General features: G+C 32.6%; 3 protein-coding genes across 4 annotated transcripts in view; all 3 read left to right on the top strand.

The window, feature by feature from the left end:
• Positions 1–8,922, top strand: part of Cc2d2a (Coiled-coil and C2 domain containing 2A) — a 113,921-nt gene extending 104,999 nt beyond the window's left edge. Inside the window, exons 16-19 of one of the 2 annotated variants that reach the window (XM_076412782.1) lie at positions 7,509–7,678; positions 8,228–8,466; positions 8,519–8,630; positions 8,683–8,922. In XM_076412782.1, coding sequence (XP_076268897.1) covers positions 7,509–7,678; positions 8,228–8,466; positions 8,519–8,630; positions 8,683–8,877 — 716 coding nt within the window. In that variant the 3' untranslated portion in view covers positions 8,878–8,922. Of the gene's footprint in view, positions 1–7,508; positions 7,679–8,227; positions 8,467–8,518; positions 8,631–8,682 lie in introns of those variants that run through there. The other variant, XR_013006977.1, reaches the window with a different exon arrangement.
• A 671-nt stretch (positions 8,923–9,593) lies between these two features.
• BTBD9 (BTB (POZ) domain containing 9) lies at positions 9,594–14,046 on the top strand. The gene is made up of 13 exons (XM_076412786.1): positions 9,594–9,776; positions 9,855–10,028; positions 10,086–10,154; positions 10,209–10,275; positions 10,341–10,487; positions 10,553–10,662; positions 10,722–10,983; positions 11,045–11,264; positions 11,803–11,962; positions 12,018–12,145; positions 12,206–12,309; positions 12,375–12,589; positions 13,565–14,046. The coding sequence occupies exons 2-13, from the start codon at positions 9,855–9,857 to the stop codon at positions 13,739–13,741; spliced, it is 1,833 nt and encodes a 610-aa protein (XP_076268901.1). The 5' UTR covers positions 9,594–9,776; the 3' UTR covers positions 13,742–14,046.
• Positions 14,047–14,160: 114 nt separating this feature from the next.
• LOC143201619 (transmembrane protein 209) lies at positions 14,161–16,550 on the top strand. The gene is made up of 10 exons (XM_076412790.1): positions 14,161–14,296; positions 14,356–14,499; positions 14,556–14,734; positions 14,789–14,914; positions 14,971–15,327; positions 15,395–15,516; positions 15,569–15,703; positions 15,757–15,948; positions 16,005–16,217; positions 16,277–16,550. The coding sequence occupies exons 1-10, from the start codon at positions 14,289–14,291 to the stop codon at positions 16,409–16,411; spliced, it is 1,611 nt and encodes a 536-aa protein (XP_076268905.1). The 5' UTR covers positions 14,161–14,288; the 3' UTR covers positions 16,412–16,550.
• Positions 16,551–17,866: the final 1,316 nt, after the last annotated feature.

Raw genomic sequence — 17,866 nt, 5'->3', positions numbered from 1 at the left:
CAAAAATCGGGATCCATCAGTTTTTTGAAAATACACTTTTTATAATATATCTTAGAAACTAAACATTGTACACAATTTACTATACCACCATTCGATTCAGCGTAAAATTCTTTATAAACCCAGTAATTTATATTAAGCTGAGATTGTTTTAACAGAAATGGGAACAAAAACATTGAAAATGGCAAAAAATCGCAAATTTTCCGACCATTTGCATGGAAAAATTGCCATATTTTTAAATTTTCGGAAAAAAATTAAAACTCTCAAAATACAAGTATTTTGTAATGAAAGAAACGAAAATCCATGTTAAATTGCTTGTAAAGTGACGGTTTCAAAGATATGTAACAAAAATCGGGATCCATCAGTTTTTTGAAAATACACTTTTTATAATATATCTTAGAAACTAAACATTGTACACAATTTACTATACCACCATTCGATTCAGCGTAAAATTCTTTATAAACCCAGTAATTTATATTAAGCTGAGATTGTTTTAACAGAAATGGGAACAAAAACATTGAAAATGGCAAAAAATCGCAAATTTTCCGACCATTTGCATGGAAAAATTGCCATATTTTTAAATTTTCGGAAAAAAATTAAAACTCTCAAAATACAAGTATTTTGTAATGAAAGAAACGAAAATCCATGTTAAATTGCTTGTAAAGTGACGGTTTCAAAGATATGTAACAAAAATCGGGATCCATCAGTTTTTTGAAAATACACTTTTTATAATATATCTTAGAAACTAAACATTGTACACAATTTACTATACCACCATTCGATTCAGCGTAAAATTCTTTATAAACCCAGTAATTTATATTAAGCTGAGATTGTTTTAACAGAAATGGGAACAAAAACATTGAAAATGGCAAAAAATCGCAAATTTTCCGACCATTTGCATGGAAAAATTGCCATATTTTTAAATTTTCGGAAAAAAATTAAAACTCTCAAAATACAAGTATTTTGTAATGAAAGAAACGAAAATCCATGTTAAATTGCTTGTAAAGTGACGGTTTCAAAGATATGTAACAAAAATCGGGATCCATCAGTTTTTTGAAAATACACTTTTTATAATATATCTTAGAAACTAAACATTTTACACAATTTATTATACCACCATTCGATTCGGCGTAAAATTCTTTATAAACCCAGTAATTTATATTAAGCTGAGATTGTTTTAACAGAAATGGGAACAAAAACATTGAAAATGGCAAAAAATCGCAAATTTTCCGACCATTTGCATGGAAAAATTGCCATATTTTTAAATTTTCGGAAAAAAATTAAAACTCTCAAAATACAAGTATTTTGTAATGAAAGAAACGAAAATCCATGTAAAATTGCTTGTAAAGTGACGGTTTCAAAGATATGTAACAAAAATCGAGATCCATCAGTTTTTTGAAAATACACTTTTTATAATATATCTTAGAAACTAAACATTGTACACAATTTATTATACCACCATTCGATTCGGCGTAAAATTCTTTATAAACCCAGTAATTTATATTAAGCTGAGATTGTTTTAACAGAAATGGGAACAAAAACATTGAAAATGGCAAAAAATCGCAAATTTTCCGACCATTTGCATGGAAAAATTGCCATATTTTTAAATTTTCGGAAAAAAATTAAAACTCTCAAAATACAAGTATTTTGTAATGAAAGAAACGAAAATCCATGTTAAATTGCTTGTAAAGTGACGGTTTCAAAGATATGTAACAAAAATCGGGATCCATCAGTTTTTTGAAAATACACTTTTTATAATATATCTTAGAAACTAAACATTGTACACAATTTATTATACCACCATTCGATTCGGCGTAAAATTCTTTATAAACCCAGTAATTTATATTAAGCTGAGATTGTTTTAACAGAAATGGGAACAAAAACATTGAAAATGGCAAAAAATCGCAAATTTTCCGACCATTTGCATGGAAAAATTGCCATATTTTTAAATTTTCGGAAAAAAAATAAAACTCTCAAAATACAAGTATTTTGTAATGAAAGAAACGAAAATCCATGTTAAATTGCTTGTAAAGTGACGGTTTCAAAGATATGTAACAAAAATCGAGATCCATCAGTTTTTTGAAAATACACTTTTTATAATATATCTTAGAAACTAAACATTGTACACAATTTATTATACCACCATTCGATTCGGCGTAAAATTCTTTATAAACCCAGTAATTTATATTAAGCTGAGATTGTTTTAACAGAAATGGGAACAAAAACATTGAAAATGGCAAAAAATCGCAAATTTTCCGACCATTTGCATGGAAAAATTGCCATATTTTTAAATTTTCGGAAAAAAATAAAACTCTCAAAATACAAGTATTTTGTAATGAAAGAAACGAAAATCCATGTTAAATTGCTTGTAAAGTGACGGTTTCAAAGATATGTAACAAAAATCGAGATCCATCAGTTTTTTGAAAATACACTTTTTATAATATATCTTAGAAACTAAACATTGTACACAATTTATTATACCACCATTCGATTCGGCGTAAAATTCTTTATAAACCCAGTAATTTATATTAAGCTGAGATTGTTTTAACAGAAATGGGAACAAAAACATTGAAAATGGCAAAAAATCGCAAATTTTCCGACCATTTGCATGGAAAAATTGCCATATTTTTAAATTTTCGGAAAAAAATAAAACTCTCAAAATACAAGTATTTTGTAATGAAAGAAACGAAAATCCATGTTAAATTGCTTGTAAAGGGACGGTTTCAAAGATATGTAACAAAAATCGAGATCCATCAGTTTTTTGAAAATACACTTTTTATAATATATCTTAGAAACTAAACATTGTACACAATTTATTATACCACCATTCGATTCGGCGTAAAATTCTTTATAAACCCAGTAATTTATATTAAGCTGAGATTGTTTTAACAGAAATGGGAACAAAAACATTGAAAATGGCAAAAAATCGCAAATTTTCCGACCATTTGCATGGAAAAATTGCCATATTTTTAAATTTTCGGAAAAAAATTAAAACTCTCAGAATACAAGTATTTTGTAATGAAAGAAACGAAAATCCATGTTAAATTGCTTGTAAAGTGACGGTTTCAAAGATATGTAACAAAAATCGAGATCCATCAGTTTTTTGAAAATACACTTTTTATAATATATCTTAGAAACTAAACATTGTACACAATTTATTATACCACCACTCGATTCAGCGTAAAATTCTTTATAAACACAGTAATTTATATTAAGCTGAGATTGTTTTAACAGAAATGGGAACAAAAACATTGAAAATAGCAAAAAATCGCAAATTTTCCGACCATTTGCATGGAAAAATTGCCATATTTTTAAATTTTCGGAAAAAAATAAAACTCTCAAAATACAAGTATTTTGTAATGAAAGAAACGAAAATCCATGTTAAATTGCTTGTAAAGTGACGGTTTCAAAGATATGTAACAAAAATCGAGATCCATCAGTTTTTTGAAAATACACTTTTTATAATATATCTTAGAAACTAAACATTGTACACAATTTATTATACCACCATTCGATTCAGCGTAAAATTATATTAACCTGAGATTGTTTTAACAGAAATGGGAACAAAAACCTTTAAAATGACTAAAAATCGCAAATTTTCACGACTATATATATGGAAAAAGTGCCAATTTTTTTTACCTCTCAGATTAAGATAAAATTCTCAAAATAGATGTATTTTGGGACGAAAGAAAAGAAAATCCGTGTTAAATCGGCCTAGCATTTATAGTTCTTAAGATAAGGGACATAAACCGAAATTCGCGAATTTCTTGAAAATACACTTTTCATTGTATAACTTAAAAACTAAAGGCTGTATAAAGATCATTATACTACCATTCGATGCAGCGTAAAATTCTTCATAATCGCTGTAATTTTCATTGGCCTGTCATTATTTGGACAGAAATGACAACAAAAACCTTCAAAATGAGTAAAAATCGCAAATTTTCACGACTATATATATGGAAAAAGTGCCAATTTTTTTTACCTCTCAGATTAAGATAAAATTCTCAAAATAGATGTATTTTGGGACGAAAGAAAAGAAAATCCGTGTTAAATCGGCCTAGCATTTATAGTTCTTACGATAAGGGACATAAACCGAAATTCGCGAATTTCTTGAAAATACACTTTTCATTGTATAACTTAAAAACTAAAGGCTGTATAAAGATCATTATACTACCATTCGATGCAGCGTAAAATTCTTCATAATCGCTGTAATTTTCATTGGCCTGTCATTATTTGGACAGAAATGACAACAAAAACCTTCAAAATGAGTAAAAATCGCAAATTTTCACGACTATATATATGGAAAAAGTGCCAATTTTTTTTACCTCTCAGATTAAGATAAAATTCTCAAAATAGATGTATTTTGGGACGAAAGAAAAGAAAATCCGTGTTAAATCGGCCTAGCATTTATAGTTCTTAAGATAAGGGACATAAACCGAAATTCGCGAATTTCTTGAAAATACACTTTTCATTGTATAACTTAAAAACTAAAGGCTGTATAAAGATCATTATACTACCATTCGATGCAGCGTAAAATTCTTCATAATCGCTGTAATTTTCATTGGCCTGTCATTATTTGGACAGAAATGACAACAAAAACCTTCAAAATGAGTAAAAATCGCAAATTTTCACGACTATATATATGGAAAAAGTGCCAATTTTTTTTACCTCTCAGATTAAGATAAAATTCTCAAAATAGATGTATTTTGGGACGAAAGAAAAGAAAATCCGTGTTAAATCGGCCTAGCATTTATAGTTCTTAAGATAAGGGACATAAACCGAAATTCGCGAATTTCTTGAAAATACACTTTTCATTGTATAACTTAAAAACTAAAGGCTGTATAAAGATCATTATACTACCATTCGATGCAGCGTAAAATTCTTCATAATCGCTGTAATTTTCATTGGCCTGTCATTATTTGGACAGAAATGACAACAAAAACCTTCAAAATGAGTAAAAATCGCAAATTTTCACGACTATATATATGGAAAAAGTGCCAATTTTTTTTACCTCTCAGATTAAGATAAAATTCTCAAAATAGATGTATTTTGGGACGAAAGAAAAGAAAATCCGTGTTAAATCGGCCTAGCATTTATAGTTCTTAAGATAAGGGACATAAACCGAAATTCGCGAATTTCTTGAAAATACACTTTTCATTGTATAACTTAAAAACTAAAGGCTGTATAAAGATCATTATACTACCATTCGATGCAGCGTAAAATTCTTCATAATCGCTGTAATTTTCATTGGCCTGTCATTATTTGGACAGAAATGACAACAAAAACCTTCAAAATGAGTAAAAATCGCAAATTTTCACGACTATATATATGGAAAAAGTGCCAATTTTTTTTACCTCTCAGATTAAGATAAAATTCTCAAAATAGATGTATTTTGGGACGAAAGAAAAGAAAATCCGTGTTAAATCGGCCTAGCATTTATAGTTCTTAAGATAAGGGACATAAACCGAAATTCGCGAATTTCTTGAAAATACACTTTTCATTGTATAACTTAAAAACTAAAGGCTGTATAAAGATCATTATACTACCATTCGATGCAGCGTAAAATTCTTCATAATCGCTGTAATTTTCATTGGCCTGTCATTATTTGGACAGAAATGACAACAAAAACCTTCAAAATGAGTAAAAATCGCAAATTTTCACGACTATATATATGGAAAAAGTGCCAATTTTTTTTACCTCTCAGATGAACATAAAATTCTCAAAATAGATGTATTTTGGGACGAAAGAAAAGAAAATCCGTGTTAAATCGGCCTAGCATTTATAGTTCTTACGATAAGGGACATAAACCGAAATTCGCGAATTTCTTGAAAATACACTTTTCATTGTATAACTTAAAAACTAAAGGCTGTATAAAGATCATTATACTACCATTCGATGCAGCGTAAAATTCTTCATAATCGCTGTAATTTTCATTGGCCTGTCATTATTTGGACAGAAATGACAACAAAAACCTTCAAAATGAGTAAAAATCGCAAATTTTCACGACTATATATATGGAAAAAGTGCCAATTTTTTTTACCTCTCAGATTAAGATAAAATTCTCAAAATAGATGTATTTTGGGACGAAAGAAAAGAAAATCCGTGTTAAATCGGCCTAGCATTTATAGTTCTTAAGATAAGGGACATAAACCGAAATTCGCGAATTTCTTGAAAATACACTTTTCATTGTATAACTTAAAAACTAAAGGCTGTATAAAGATCATTATACTACCATTCGATGCAGCGTAAAATTCTTCATAATCGCTGTAATTTTCATTGGCCTGTCATTATTTGGACAGAAATGACAACAAAAACCTTCAAAATGAGTAAAAATCGCAAATTTTCACGACTATATATATGGAAAAAGTGCCAATTTTTTTTACCTCTCAGATGAACATAAAATTCTCAAAATAGATGTATTTTGGGACGAAAGAAAAGAAAATCCGTGTTAAATCGGCCTAGCATTTATAGTTCTTACGATAAGGGACATAAACCGAAATTCGCGAATTTCTTGAAAATACACTTTTCATTGTATAACTTAAAAACTAAAGGCTGTATAAAGATCATTATACTACCATTCGATGCAGCGTAAAATTCTTCATAATCGCTGTAATTTTCATTGGCCTGTCATTATTTGGACAGAAATGACAACAAAAACCTTCAAAATGAGTAAAAATCGCAAATTTTCACGACTATATATATGGAAAAAGTGCCAATTTTTTTTACCTCTCAGATTAAGATAAAATTCTCAAAATAGATGTATTTTGGGACGAAAGAAAAGAAAATCCGTGTTAAATCGGCCTAGCATTTATAGTTCTTAAGATAAGGGACATAAACCGAAATTCGCGAATTTCTTGAAAATACACTTTTCATTGTATAACTTAAAAACTAAAGGCTGTATAAAGATCATTATACTACCATTCGATGCAGCGTAAAATTCTTCATAATCGCTGTAATTTTCATTGGCCTGTCATTATTTGGACAGAAATGACAACAAAAACCTTCAAAATGAGTAAAAATCGCAAATTTTCACGACTATATATATGGAAAAAGTGCCAATTTTTTTTACCTCTCAGATTAAGATAAAATTCTCAAAATAGATGTGTTTTGGGACGAAAGAAAAGAAAATCCGTGTTAAATCGGCCTAGCATTTATAGTTCTTACGATAAGGGACATAAACCGAGATTCGCGAATTTCTTGAAAATACACTTTTCATTGTATAACTTAAAAACTAAAGGCTGTATAAAGATCATTATACTACCATTCGATGCAGCGTAAAATTCTTCATAATCGCTGTAATTTTCATTGGCCTGTCATTATTTGGGCAGAAATGACAACAAAAACCTTCAAAATTGGTAAAAATCGCAAATTTTCACGACTATATATTTTCACAACATGATTCAGACTTGAACTATCAGGAACAAAACATAACCTCGTTACTCGGTCATATAAATCCAAAAACCATGCTGACACATCCCGTCAAAGCCTGCTTCATTTTTTTGTGATTATAGGCGAGGGCATCCCTCAAGGTAACACCGCCTACGTGCTCATATGCGAAGAAAGTAAGGACAACAAGGAACCAGGCTACTTCATTATGGACGTTATCAGGAATGAGAAAATATCTCTATTAGATCCTTTGTGTCCTCTGCAGAGGGTCTATTGCCTAATAAATGGGTATAACGTAAGAAAATACTTTTTTAATTTGAAAACATATTTTTTAAATGATAAACCTTTGAATTGATGTCGAAAATTAAAAAAAAATTAAAAATAAAATTGCCTACGTCCACTATAACTAACTCGAATAACAGTTAATCCCATTAAAAGTTCTATCCTAATTTTTTATTTAAAATTAATATTTTTACGGAAAGAATAATGACATTTAAATAGGAATTGGAAAACTGTTCTTCGGACAAATAATAATTTTTGTACAATGATGTATTAAAAAACATAAAAATTCTCCGAATTTTCTAGACAGCATTCCTCAAATCCCATAGAGTTTAATTTATCATCATCTTATTTTTACAAATACTATTTCTAGGAAAACAAGGTTCCTATGAGAATTAAAATGATGATAATTAAGATAACGATAAGATACGGTAAAATAACAGGTAACACTCGTCGTTAACATTGTAATATATAACACAATAAATATGGATTAATAGTAAAAACAATTGCTAATATAAATTTCATTCGAAAAAAGTATATTTGAAAACGTAAATTATTTTTCTAGATATGGGCGAATATTCAACGGACTGACAACACCGCCCTCTTACGTTTCGACTTGGACAGACGCTCGGACTGGTCGGCGCTCTTCGACGTCAACGTCACAGCGCCCAGCATTTTTGTTAATAACAGGGTCAACTTTTCAACCATAATCGATATCACGACCCTAGAAACCCAATTAGAACGAAAAATCAAGAGGGCTTTCTCTAGATGGAGAGCTACGAATCGAACGACGTTCCATCATCGGTAAAACACGTCGCTGCATGCGTAACGATAATAAATCCCTTTATAATTTTAGAGTGACAACAGCATTGAAGAACTGCCTAAAAACTTTCGAACAAAATGTAGTTGTATGCAAAAATAACGTCGATATTTTATCGGATATAAACAAGATGTTTTCCCATTCTTCGGTAAATACTTTTATCAGGTTACTTCACTTTGGCATACATTATTATCTCGTAGATAACCGGGGTATTATTAAACGTGCCCTTCAGCGATGTGTCACACATTCTGAAACAAATAAAACAAACGCAAACACACGTACAACTACCGGAAACGACCGAATTCGTCCTAGCAGTGAAAATGAAAAGTTATCCCGGTCAGGTTATCTCAGTTTGGATATTTTTGGGAGTTCTCCAAGAAAAAACCGAAGACTGATTTATTGTAATAATTTTAAAACATTAATAAACAATTTCAAACATTCTTGATTTTTTTTATTTAGTAAATGCTAAACTATTACAGTAATTACACCTTAAGTAATATGTGACAAATATAAATCCAAAGGCACGCCTTAATACTTAAAAGAATCGAATTCGCTTTGACCAAAAAGTAGATATATATGCAGTTACTATTTCCTGTCATCGCTAAAATCATTTCGTAAAAATTTAAATCATAAAAATTGTAAATTAGAATTTAAATTAGTTTAGGAGAACAATCAGTTATATTACGTTGCAATGAGCGAGACCCCTCTTCAAACTAAAGTAAACTATATTTTTTATCAGTTTTATGACTAATCAGCTGTGGTATTAGCACTAGTTGTTGCCATCGTCCCTTAAATTAACGACAGATATTGCCAATTTGTCAAATAATCAATGGTGTAGCACGACCATATGTAACATACCACTTTACAATCATTTCATTCGATTTATTAATTATGTTTTGTTATACTTTTTATATTAAAATAACGGACGTCTAACGTAAAATAACACTTGTCTTTTGGTAGCGTGTTTGTAGTTGTATAATTAATAGAAAATAGAGACCAAGTTTAGTTCTTTTTAGAATTTCCTACAAAAAAGAGAAGAATGAAAATATATAATTCTATATATGTCAATACATTTAATTTTATTGCTGTTGCCATGTGTCAATTGCCTGATATATTAAGAAGAGCAAATTCCCGAACAGTTGTCATTTGTTGTTATGGAAATGTCATCTAGTAAAACGACCAAGTCTGTTTGGGTAAAAAGAATGTCAACTATGATTGTTTTTTAAATTTTACAACCGTTGACCATAAGGATAAAGTTGTAATAGTATATATCACCTTGAAGTTGTAGCCCAATGTGAGTTGGTTTTGCAATGCATTCCGGCATTGAATCGATTTTTTTCTGGTAAATACGCCGAATTAATTTTTCTTCCAGATGAGTAGCAGTCACCAGTACTTGAAAGCTTCAAGTTCTAAATCGGTAACAACCCGTTTAGGCGATATCGAGCACTTACCACAGCTGTCAGAGAATTTATCATCCCTTTGTCTCAGCCATGAGTACTCTGATATTATCCTGGTAGTTGAAGGACAAAAATTGTACGCTCATAAGGTTTGCGGACGTTATTTACGTGTGTAAATGCGATAGACAATATAATGTATATTTTAGGTCATACTAGCAGCTCGTAGTGAGTACTTTAGAGCTCTACTCTACGGGGGACTTAAGGAATCTACACAGGTAAAATCAACATTACAGTATAGTGGCATAGATTATATTACTTTCTGCGTTTAGTCGGAAATAATCCTACCAGATGCCCCCTTAAAGGCCTTCAAGATACTTTTAAAATACATCTATACAGGTAAAAGTTTTTGTTTTTACTTTCGATTAGTCCTAATTCAATTTCTATTAATCGGCGGTGTTCAGGACATATGTTCTTGATGACTTTGAAGGAAGATGTTGTATTGGACACTCTTGGATTAGCTCATCAATATGGTTTTGAGGAACTGGAAGTTGCCATATCGGATATCTTGAAACAGCTTTTGGCTTTGAGAAATGTCTGTGCTATACTGGGTAATGTTTACATGCTTTATCATAGGCAATCTAGGTTTTGTAACTTGCATGTTGTGTTGTTACAGATACTGCCCATTTGTATGGACTGGAGAAATTGGTTGGAGTTTGTCATACATTTTTAGATAAGCATGCTAGTGAGATATTATTGCATGAGTCCTTTGTCGCACTGTCACAGGTATGTTGTATATAACATAGATGTCATCTCTGGTGGCTTGGAGAAATGCTATTTCGCAGACGGCGCTGGTGGATCTGCTTCAAAGAGATTCCTTTTTCGCACCTGAAGTGGAAATCTTCAGGGGCGTCTGCAACTGGTGCAAGGCCAACGAGGACCCAGAAGACAGAGTAATGAAGTGCGTCAGGCTACCTTTGATGAGTGTCACCGACTTGTTGTCTGTCGTCAGGCCCGCTGGACTGGTAAAGCCCGATGCTTTACTGGATGCTATAGCTGACAGGACCCATTGCAGAACCAACAGTTTGCCTTACAGAGGGCAATTAGGTAGTAACCTCCGTTCGATTTTCTAGTATAATTTTTTAATATGAAGGTACCCGCTTCCTAGTGATCGATGAGAACGTAGCATGTCCCCAAACCGGGTCCAAGGTAGTCGCTGGAGAGCTCTCGGAATATCTCTTGGATGGAGATTACTACAGCTATGACATGGACAAGGGCTATTCCAGGCATGCAATCAATGGACCTGCAGATCAGGGTATTATAGTGAAACTTGGCACGCCTTCCATTATTAATCATATCAGAATGTTGCTGTGGGATAGGGATATCAGGCGAGTACTAGAATCAGTGGGAATATTTGTGAGTGACTTTGTTTCAAGAGTTTCCTCAAGATCGTTGTTATTTGATATAATAATGACTAGAAAATCGGAGGGGCAATAATAAATAATAATTGCACGAAAATATGTCAGGCCCATATGCTGGACGCGATAAAATCTTTCAGTTAATTTATCTATTCATAAAGTGATTTCATGACTGGGATGACAATCCGTTTTTAATTATCAAACACCCCAAAACGGTTCAATTACGTCGAAATACGGCAGGGTTTTTTACCCATAGTTGGAGCAAAATTTATTTAGTTTTCATGTTATCCCGTTTCATCGCAGTGGCCTTGACTGACAGGTCGTATTTTTTGTCATTATATTGTATATTATATAGGGCTTTAACGCATCTAGTTAGTCTTGTAAAGCAAACTATGGTGATTGAGTCGTACAGCCTGTCGTCGAAAGAAAAACGGAATTGTCACAAAATGTCAAACACAAAACAAACAAAAAAACACAAAATGTAAGTTTAACGTATGGGGGTTTTTAGATCTTACTCATATTATGTGGAGGTTTCCATGGAGCAAAAAGATTGGCTCAGGGTAGTGGATTACAGCCAATTCTCTTGTAGATCCTGGCAGTATCTCTATTTCGATACCAGGGTCGTTCAGTATATCCGAATCGTCGGTACACACAACACGGTCAATAAGGTAGAAATTGATCGAGGCTGGCCGTTCCGTGATTCGACTTATCATTTTTTTTAAGGTCTTTCACTTGGTTACGTTCGAATGTATGTACAAACAAAAGATTCCCAACATGGTGAACGACATCATATGCCCCAATTACAACGTGGCCACGTTGGAGAAGAGCGCCGTCGTCATCGAGGGAGTCAGGTACTTACCGAACCTTCTCGCGCTTTTATCCGAGTGCTTTTTGTTGATTCTCTATTGCAGCCGAGCCAGAAACGCCCTGCTGAACGGGGACACGAAACAGTACGATTGGGATTCCGGCTACACCTGCCATCAGTTGGGTTCGGGAGCCATACTGATCCAGTTAGGTAATGGTCGAAGATCGCGTCGGTTTCGATCGCCGTCTAGTCACCCGTGATCGGTATCTTTTCAGGCCAGCCATACATCATATCTAGTCTGAGGTTGTTGCTGTGGGACTGCGACGATAGGAGCTACAGCTACTACATCGAGTCGTCGATGAACATCTGGGAATGGGAGATGGTCGTGGATAATACCAGGGAGAGCTGCAAGTCGTGGCAGATCATCAGGTTCTCGCCCAGGCCGGTGGTGTTTATCAGGATAGTTGGGACCCGCAATACAGCGAATGAAGTAAGACGATATGTTGGTATATATATCCATAAAACTTGTCATATCAGTAGTTTAGAAATAACAAAGATAATTAAAGAATAATAATGTTCTCTAAACGTTTTTATGTGAATATTTTTTCATATTTTTCACATGAATCTTCATGAAACCTATCATATGAGTATTTAAAGTTAATGATTATATATTCGACACACTTATCTGGCATCTCTTAATTATTTATAGGACAAAAATATAATTGAGCCAACTGGCAACATCGCTCACATATGTTACTAAAACTTGTTTTCATAATATTTTCAATATAAAATCAGAAATATATTAAAATATATGCAGACTATCTTAAGAACGAACAGTCAGTAACATTTTTTAAATTACATTTAATTAAATCAAATTTCCATTAACTTTCAACAAATTACTACGCTACCAAACTTTATAACAAAGTATCATAAGTAAGATTATGTAACAACTTCAGAGCATCAAATATAAATACGTATACTTAACTTTTTTTAACCGACTTCGAAAAAGAAGGAATTTCTAAATATCTGACAGTAAAAAGAGAAAAATAAAATATTTTTAAGAAAAATATTGAACCGACTTCAAAAAATAAATAAAGAATTAGCGAGCTAGTAAAAATAATCAAACTTAGATTTGTAACGCATTAAAAAAAAAGGTTTTAAAATAAAATATGTACATAATTGTAGTAGTTTTCTGTTTAATTTTATTCAGTTATTATTTCTTTATTTTTATGTTATGAACATAAGTATGGAATAATAAGTGAAGTAATATAGTCTGTTCAATAAAGCAATGAATCCACGTCACCTAATTTGCGGCGCAATGTTGCCACATTAACTCTGGGTTCATTTGCTTTGACAGAACAAAATTCTAAACTATAATAGTGCGCTTTGCGGGTATGTACAGGGACCACAAAACATTTTACTAAATAAAGTGTTCCGAATTCGACCTTCTTTTTTTTTTGTTTAGGTGTTTCACTGCGTTCATTTTGAATGTCCATCCAGCGACGAGAATCAGAGTTGCTCCGTTACGATGACCGTAGGCAACAAGATCAAGGACTCCGCCAGCCCCGTTAACAATAGCGCCGACTCACCGGCTTCAGTTCAGTTCGCCGAGACAGCCACCGAAGCTGAAGAGATACACTAGATACATGGCGTGTAGAGCGGCGATATGGCAACAGTTCGAAAAATAAGACTAAGATTGGATACTCTTTTACGTATAGCTTCTATTTATTTCAAACTAGGACGACAATCTCTAACATATGCTTCAACGGTATGTTTGATTGATATCTTCGAATATTGTCTTTTCGATGGTTTGTTGGATGTTATGCATACACTTGTTTAATTGTTTATGATTATTGATATGATTAGTTTAAAAGTCTGTTATTTTTGTAAATAAATGTGATTGAAAAAAATTATTACAGCTTAAAATAAAAACGTCTTTTCGTCGTACTTATTTTGTTTTATTTCTTTGACAGTGATTTATCACCAACAAATAAAAAAAATACTACCCTTTGATCGTTCAATAGACATTGGTCAGAAGTTTAGCGGGAATTTCTTCCTACCAAAGAAAGTAACGCCTACCGGGCAGGTGCTCTGTATTATTAGGTTAGAAAACTGTCTTTGTTATGGTTGATTTTTAGAAAGAATTATAACCGTTTTTTTTTTCTTTCAAGCCAAAATCGTTCATCATAATGCAATCGTAAGTGATATTTGTTGTAGTTTCGATAAGTTTTCTATATGGTTTCATTGATATTGTAGGCCGAATCGTAATCTCGCCCAAGGGAACGCTAGTACCCTTTTAGAAAGAAGTCTAATACTCAACAAAAAGCGACATAAAATCAAAGACAGTCTATTTTGGTTTACCATAAACGCAGTCATTTTGTTAATTTTGATGTACGATTTGTAAGTTTCCGGTGTTGTGTATCGTAATGATCTTTAGCATGGGTTCTTTGTTTTAGATCACAGACATGTTCGATGTACTTCAATTACTATCATTACATAGAATACAGTTTAGTTATCATTTTTACCTTGAATGTTTTGTTTTATTTTGCCAAAATAGCACGACTCTATTTTAGTTCCAAGGATCAGATTTCGATTACAATGGAACAAAAAAAACTATTAGGTGTGAAGGATAGTGGTAAATATTAGTGTTAGTTTCTTTAATGATTGTTGATGTTCGTGTAACTTGTAGATCCGAATTATAAAATTGTTACTCCTGGGAAGAAAGATTTAAATGCCACTTCAGTCTCCCCAACAGTAAATACCAGTTTGAATGCTTCTCATCTAAGTTGGCGTTCTGGTATCTCCCATAATGAAAGTAAGTCAAACACAAACAATATCCTGATAAACATTGATGAACAAACATTTTTTTAGGCATGAGCGTGAATTATTCAATGCCCTCTCCCTCTTGGATTTACCACAAGGGTACTCCGGAGATGAACCAATCCCAGTATGCCAATCTATCTAACAGAAGAACGCCGAAATCGCCCCACTCTCCTTTATCTTCATATCACAACGTCTCCAGTATAGAGAATATAGATGACGAAAGTAGTTTGAATCAATACTTGAAGGAGCATGAGGAAGTTGAGAAGGTGAACAAAATGGCGAATAAATCACATAATTCTGCCAACCTATTGAGCTCATTTTGGAGTCATCCCATAACGAAATCCGCGAAAGATATGTCGACGTTTCTGAAGAAAAGCCAGTACCAGTTATCGAGTCAATCTCCTGGTAAGATTTGATGTTTTACTTTTTTGTCATAAAGAGGAATTCTGTGAGTGATATAGTAAAATTGTAGGTAGTAGCCCGTCCTCGAAACCAGAAGATAAATCAGGCGGTAACGTCCCGGCTCTCGAGGTGTGGACAAGGATAAATGTGGATACCGTAGCTCTGACTCAGTGGAATGAAAATTTACGAATAGTGAGTGGTGCTAAGGCCCAGGAATGATATTTTAATAAAACACGCATTTTAGTGGATATCTCAAACTATCTTAGAAAGACTAGTGAAGGAATTCGATGTTATTAACGATTCGCTGGAAAAACATGGAATGACTGATATTAGGATTGGTGGGGTCGGTTTGGACAGGTTGAGGAAAACTGCCCAAATGGTAAACGGTGGTTTTAGCGTTATTTTTTTTATTTATTGAATCGTCGCTTTCAGAGCCAAATTATTCAATTCATTCCATCTCTTTCGACGATATTACCGTTCCTGGAGCTGCACGCCAACCAAGATTATTTAGTGAAAAGGATCCGTGAATTGTCCCGAGGCGGTTGTATGAGTGAGTTTCGGTGGAATGCTGGTGGACATTATAACAGTAAGGAATGGGACGCTTCCTTACCCACCGATTGTTCGGTAAGTGATACCACCTCGCTTTTAAAGGATCCTGTTATCGGTTATAATTCATTCAGATCGTCATGCATCTGTTGGCGTCATATTTGGACACTCAACTGATGCCATCGCCAAACATGCCCGATACTAAAGCCTTCAGCTCTCAGTACTGCATTAGGGCTATAGACAAAGTTCCAGTGCTGACGGACCGCAGTCTCTTCATACAGGAAGTGACGGAGAAGCCGCCTCATTATCGCGTCGTAGTAGGCAAGAAAATTTACGAAATGGTGAAGGTACCTTTGTCCGTTAACGGCATCCCAAAAAGTTATTAAATCGTTTGTTTTTTTGCCAGGGTTACAATAATTTATTCCACAGCATCCTGTTCTTCATCTATCACGTGAACAAACTGGAACAGGGTATGCTGGGTAGGGTGAATTTGGGCAGAGCCGGGGTGAACATGTTGTGGATAATCGGCCAAAACGAGTGAATCGCCGCCTACTGGGATATCGATGCTGTATATTTTGCTTTTTTTTTTAGTTCTAAGCTTACTTGATTTCTTTTATTTACCAATTTAAAAAGTGTGCCAACCGGATTATCTTGTCTTATAATAAAGAATTATAATGAAATTTTGTTGATTCTTTAACAATTGTGATAGAAAAATAAATCATTTAAGTGAATACAGGACTTGAATAAGTTATTTTTTCACTGTCACAGGTCTATTTGATTCTTAACTTTAGTGTTTTAAGCGTACTCTGCTAACTTAGATGTCCAATTACAATATTCCTTGTTGATTTTTTCATCAAGCCTATTTGATTTTCATATTTAGCTATTCATGTGTATTATTGCAATTTATGTTCGTGATTGTGTCTAAATGTGACTGTCTTAAAGGCCAGACAAAGGAATGTGAGATCCGAGAAGAAAAATGATCCCGGTCATGCTGGTAACCAGGCTGGATAAGACTGGATGTCTCCAAGTCGGTAGGCTTAATGACGAGGACCGTGGTTCGGAGTCCACGTTAAGAGCAGTAGGTTTAATCGAGATAAACCCCCTAGTTGGTAAAAAGGAGTCTAAAACATAAGAAAATAATTTTTTGGCATATCAAAAGCGTCAAGGCCGACTCAACTTTAGCGATTTAAACATACTATTGATCGAGGACTAATTTAAATAAGGTGTTTCAGATGTGTTGTGTTAAAAATTGTTTTTACAGTATTTTGAATATAAGATAATTAATGTATTTGATACATAACATTAATTAAAATAATTTATTAACAGTTTTAAACTGCATTTAGTTAAATCTGATTTCCATTAACTTTCAATAACTAACAAAGTATAAATAAGTGTAAATTATTACGCCATTGAACATTATCAACATATTATAAGTAAGATTATAATTAACATTAATTAAATTAAATTAATTGTTACAACTTTAGGGCATCAAAAAATATACATGATCTTTTTCTGTATTATAAACATAAGTATGGAATAATAAATGATGTAATACATGTGTACATACTAAAACAAATATATAAACTAATTTTAAATTGATATGTGTCTTTAGCATGTATATTAATATATAAATTAGGTGATTTATTTTTTATCATTTAGGAATGTATTTACAATCACTAAATTAACTACTGATTTTCTGAACCTTAGGCCTATAAAATAAATAATCAAAATAATTGATACAAGGTTCAAAGAATTAAATGTCATATAGCAACATATGTTATTTCTTTGATCATTAAAAGCCTTAATATTTATTAATGCCTCAAAAGTTGTTGCATGTGTGTTGCATGCCTATGTGTTGCATCTATGCAAATTTTATGGTTATACATTACTTTTATCCATAATTCTCACCGAAATTATATATTATAAAAACAATAAATACACAAGACCGATTAAAAGAATACTTTATATAAAATTGAATTGTTCTTTGCTTATTTAT

The sequence above is a fragment of the Rhynchophorus ferrugineus genome, unplaced genomic scaffold, assembly GCF_030347505.1.
Source record: "Rhynchophorus ferrugineus isolate W39M unplaced genomic scaffold, kcgeb_rfMv2 rfM8, whole genome shotgun sequence".
Classification (NCBI taxonomy): domain Eukaryota; kingdom Metazoa; phylum Arthropoda; class Insecta; order Coleoptera; family Curculionidae; genus Rhynchophorus; species Rhynchophorus ferrugineus.
The sequence above is the reverse complement of the archived record's forward strand: the minus strand, read 5'-3'. Positions and strand labels throughout refer to the sequence as shown.

Bases quoted from the DNA above. Each gene is read 5' to 3' on its own strand.
- LOC143201619 (XM_076412790.1), top strand. The intron at 14,915-14,970 runs GTAAGTCAAACA...ACATTTTTTTAG, and splicing joins TGGTATCTCCCATAATGAAA to GCATGAGCGTGAATTATTCA. The intron at 15,704-15,756 runs GTAAACGGTGGT...CGTCGCTTTCAG, and splicing joins TGAGGAAAACTGCCCAAATG to AGCCAAATTATTCAATTCAT.
- BTBD9 (XM_076412786.1), top strand. From the start codon at position 9,855: ATGAGTAGCAGTCACCAGTACTTGAAAGCTTCAAGTTCTAAATCGGTA. The intron at 10,155-10,208 runs GTAAAATCAACA...TTCTGCGTTTAG, and splicing joins GACTTAAGGAATCTACACAG to TCGGAAATAATCCTACCAGA. The intron at 10,984-11,044 runs GTAGTAACCTCC...CCCGCTTCCTAG, and splicing joins GCCTTACAGAGGGCAATTAG to TGATCGATGAGAACGTAGCA.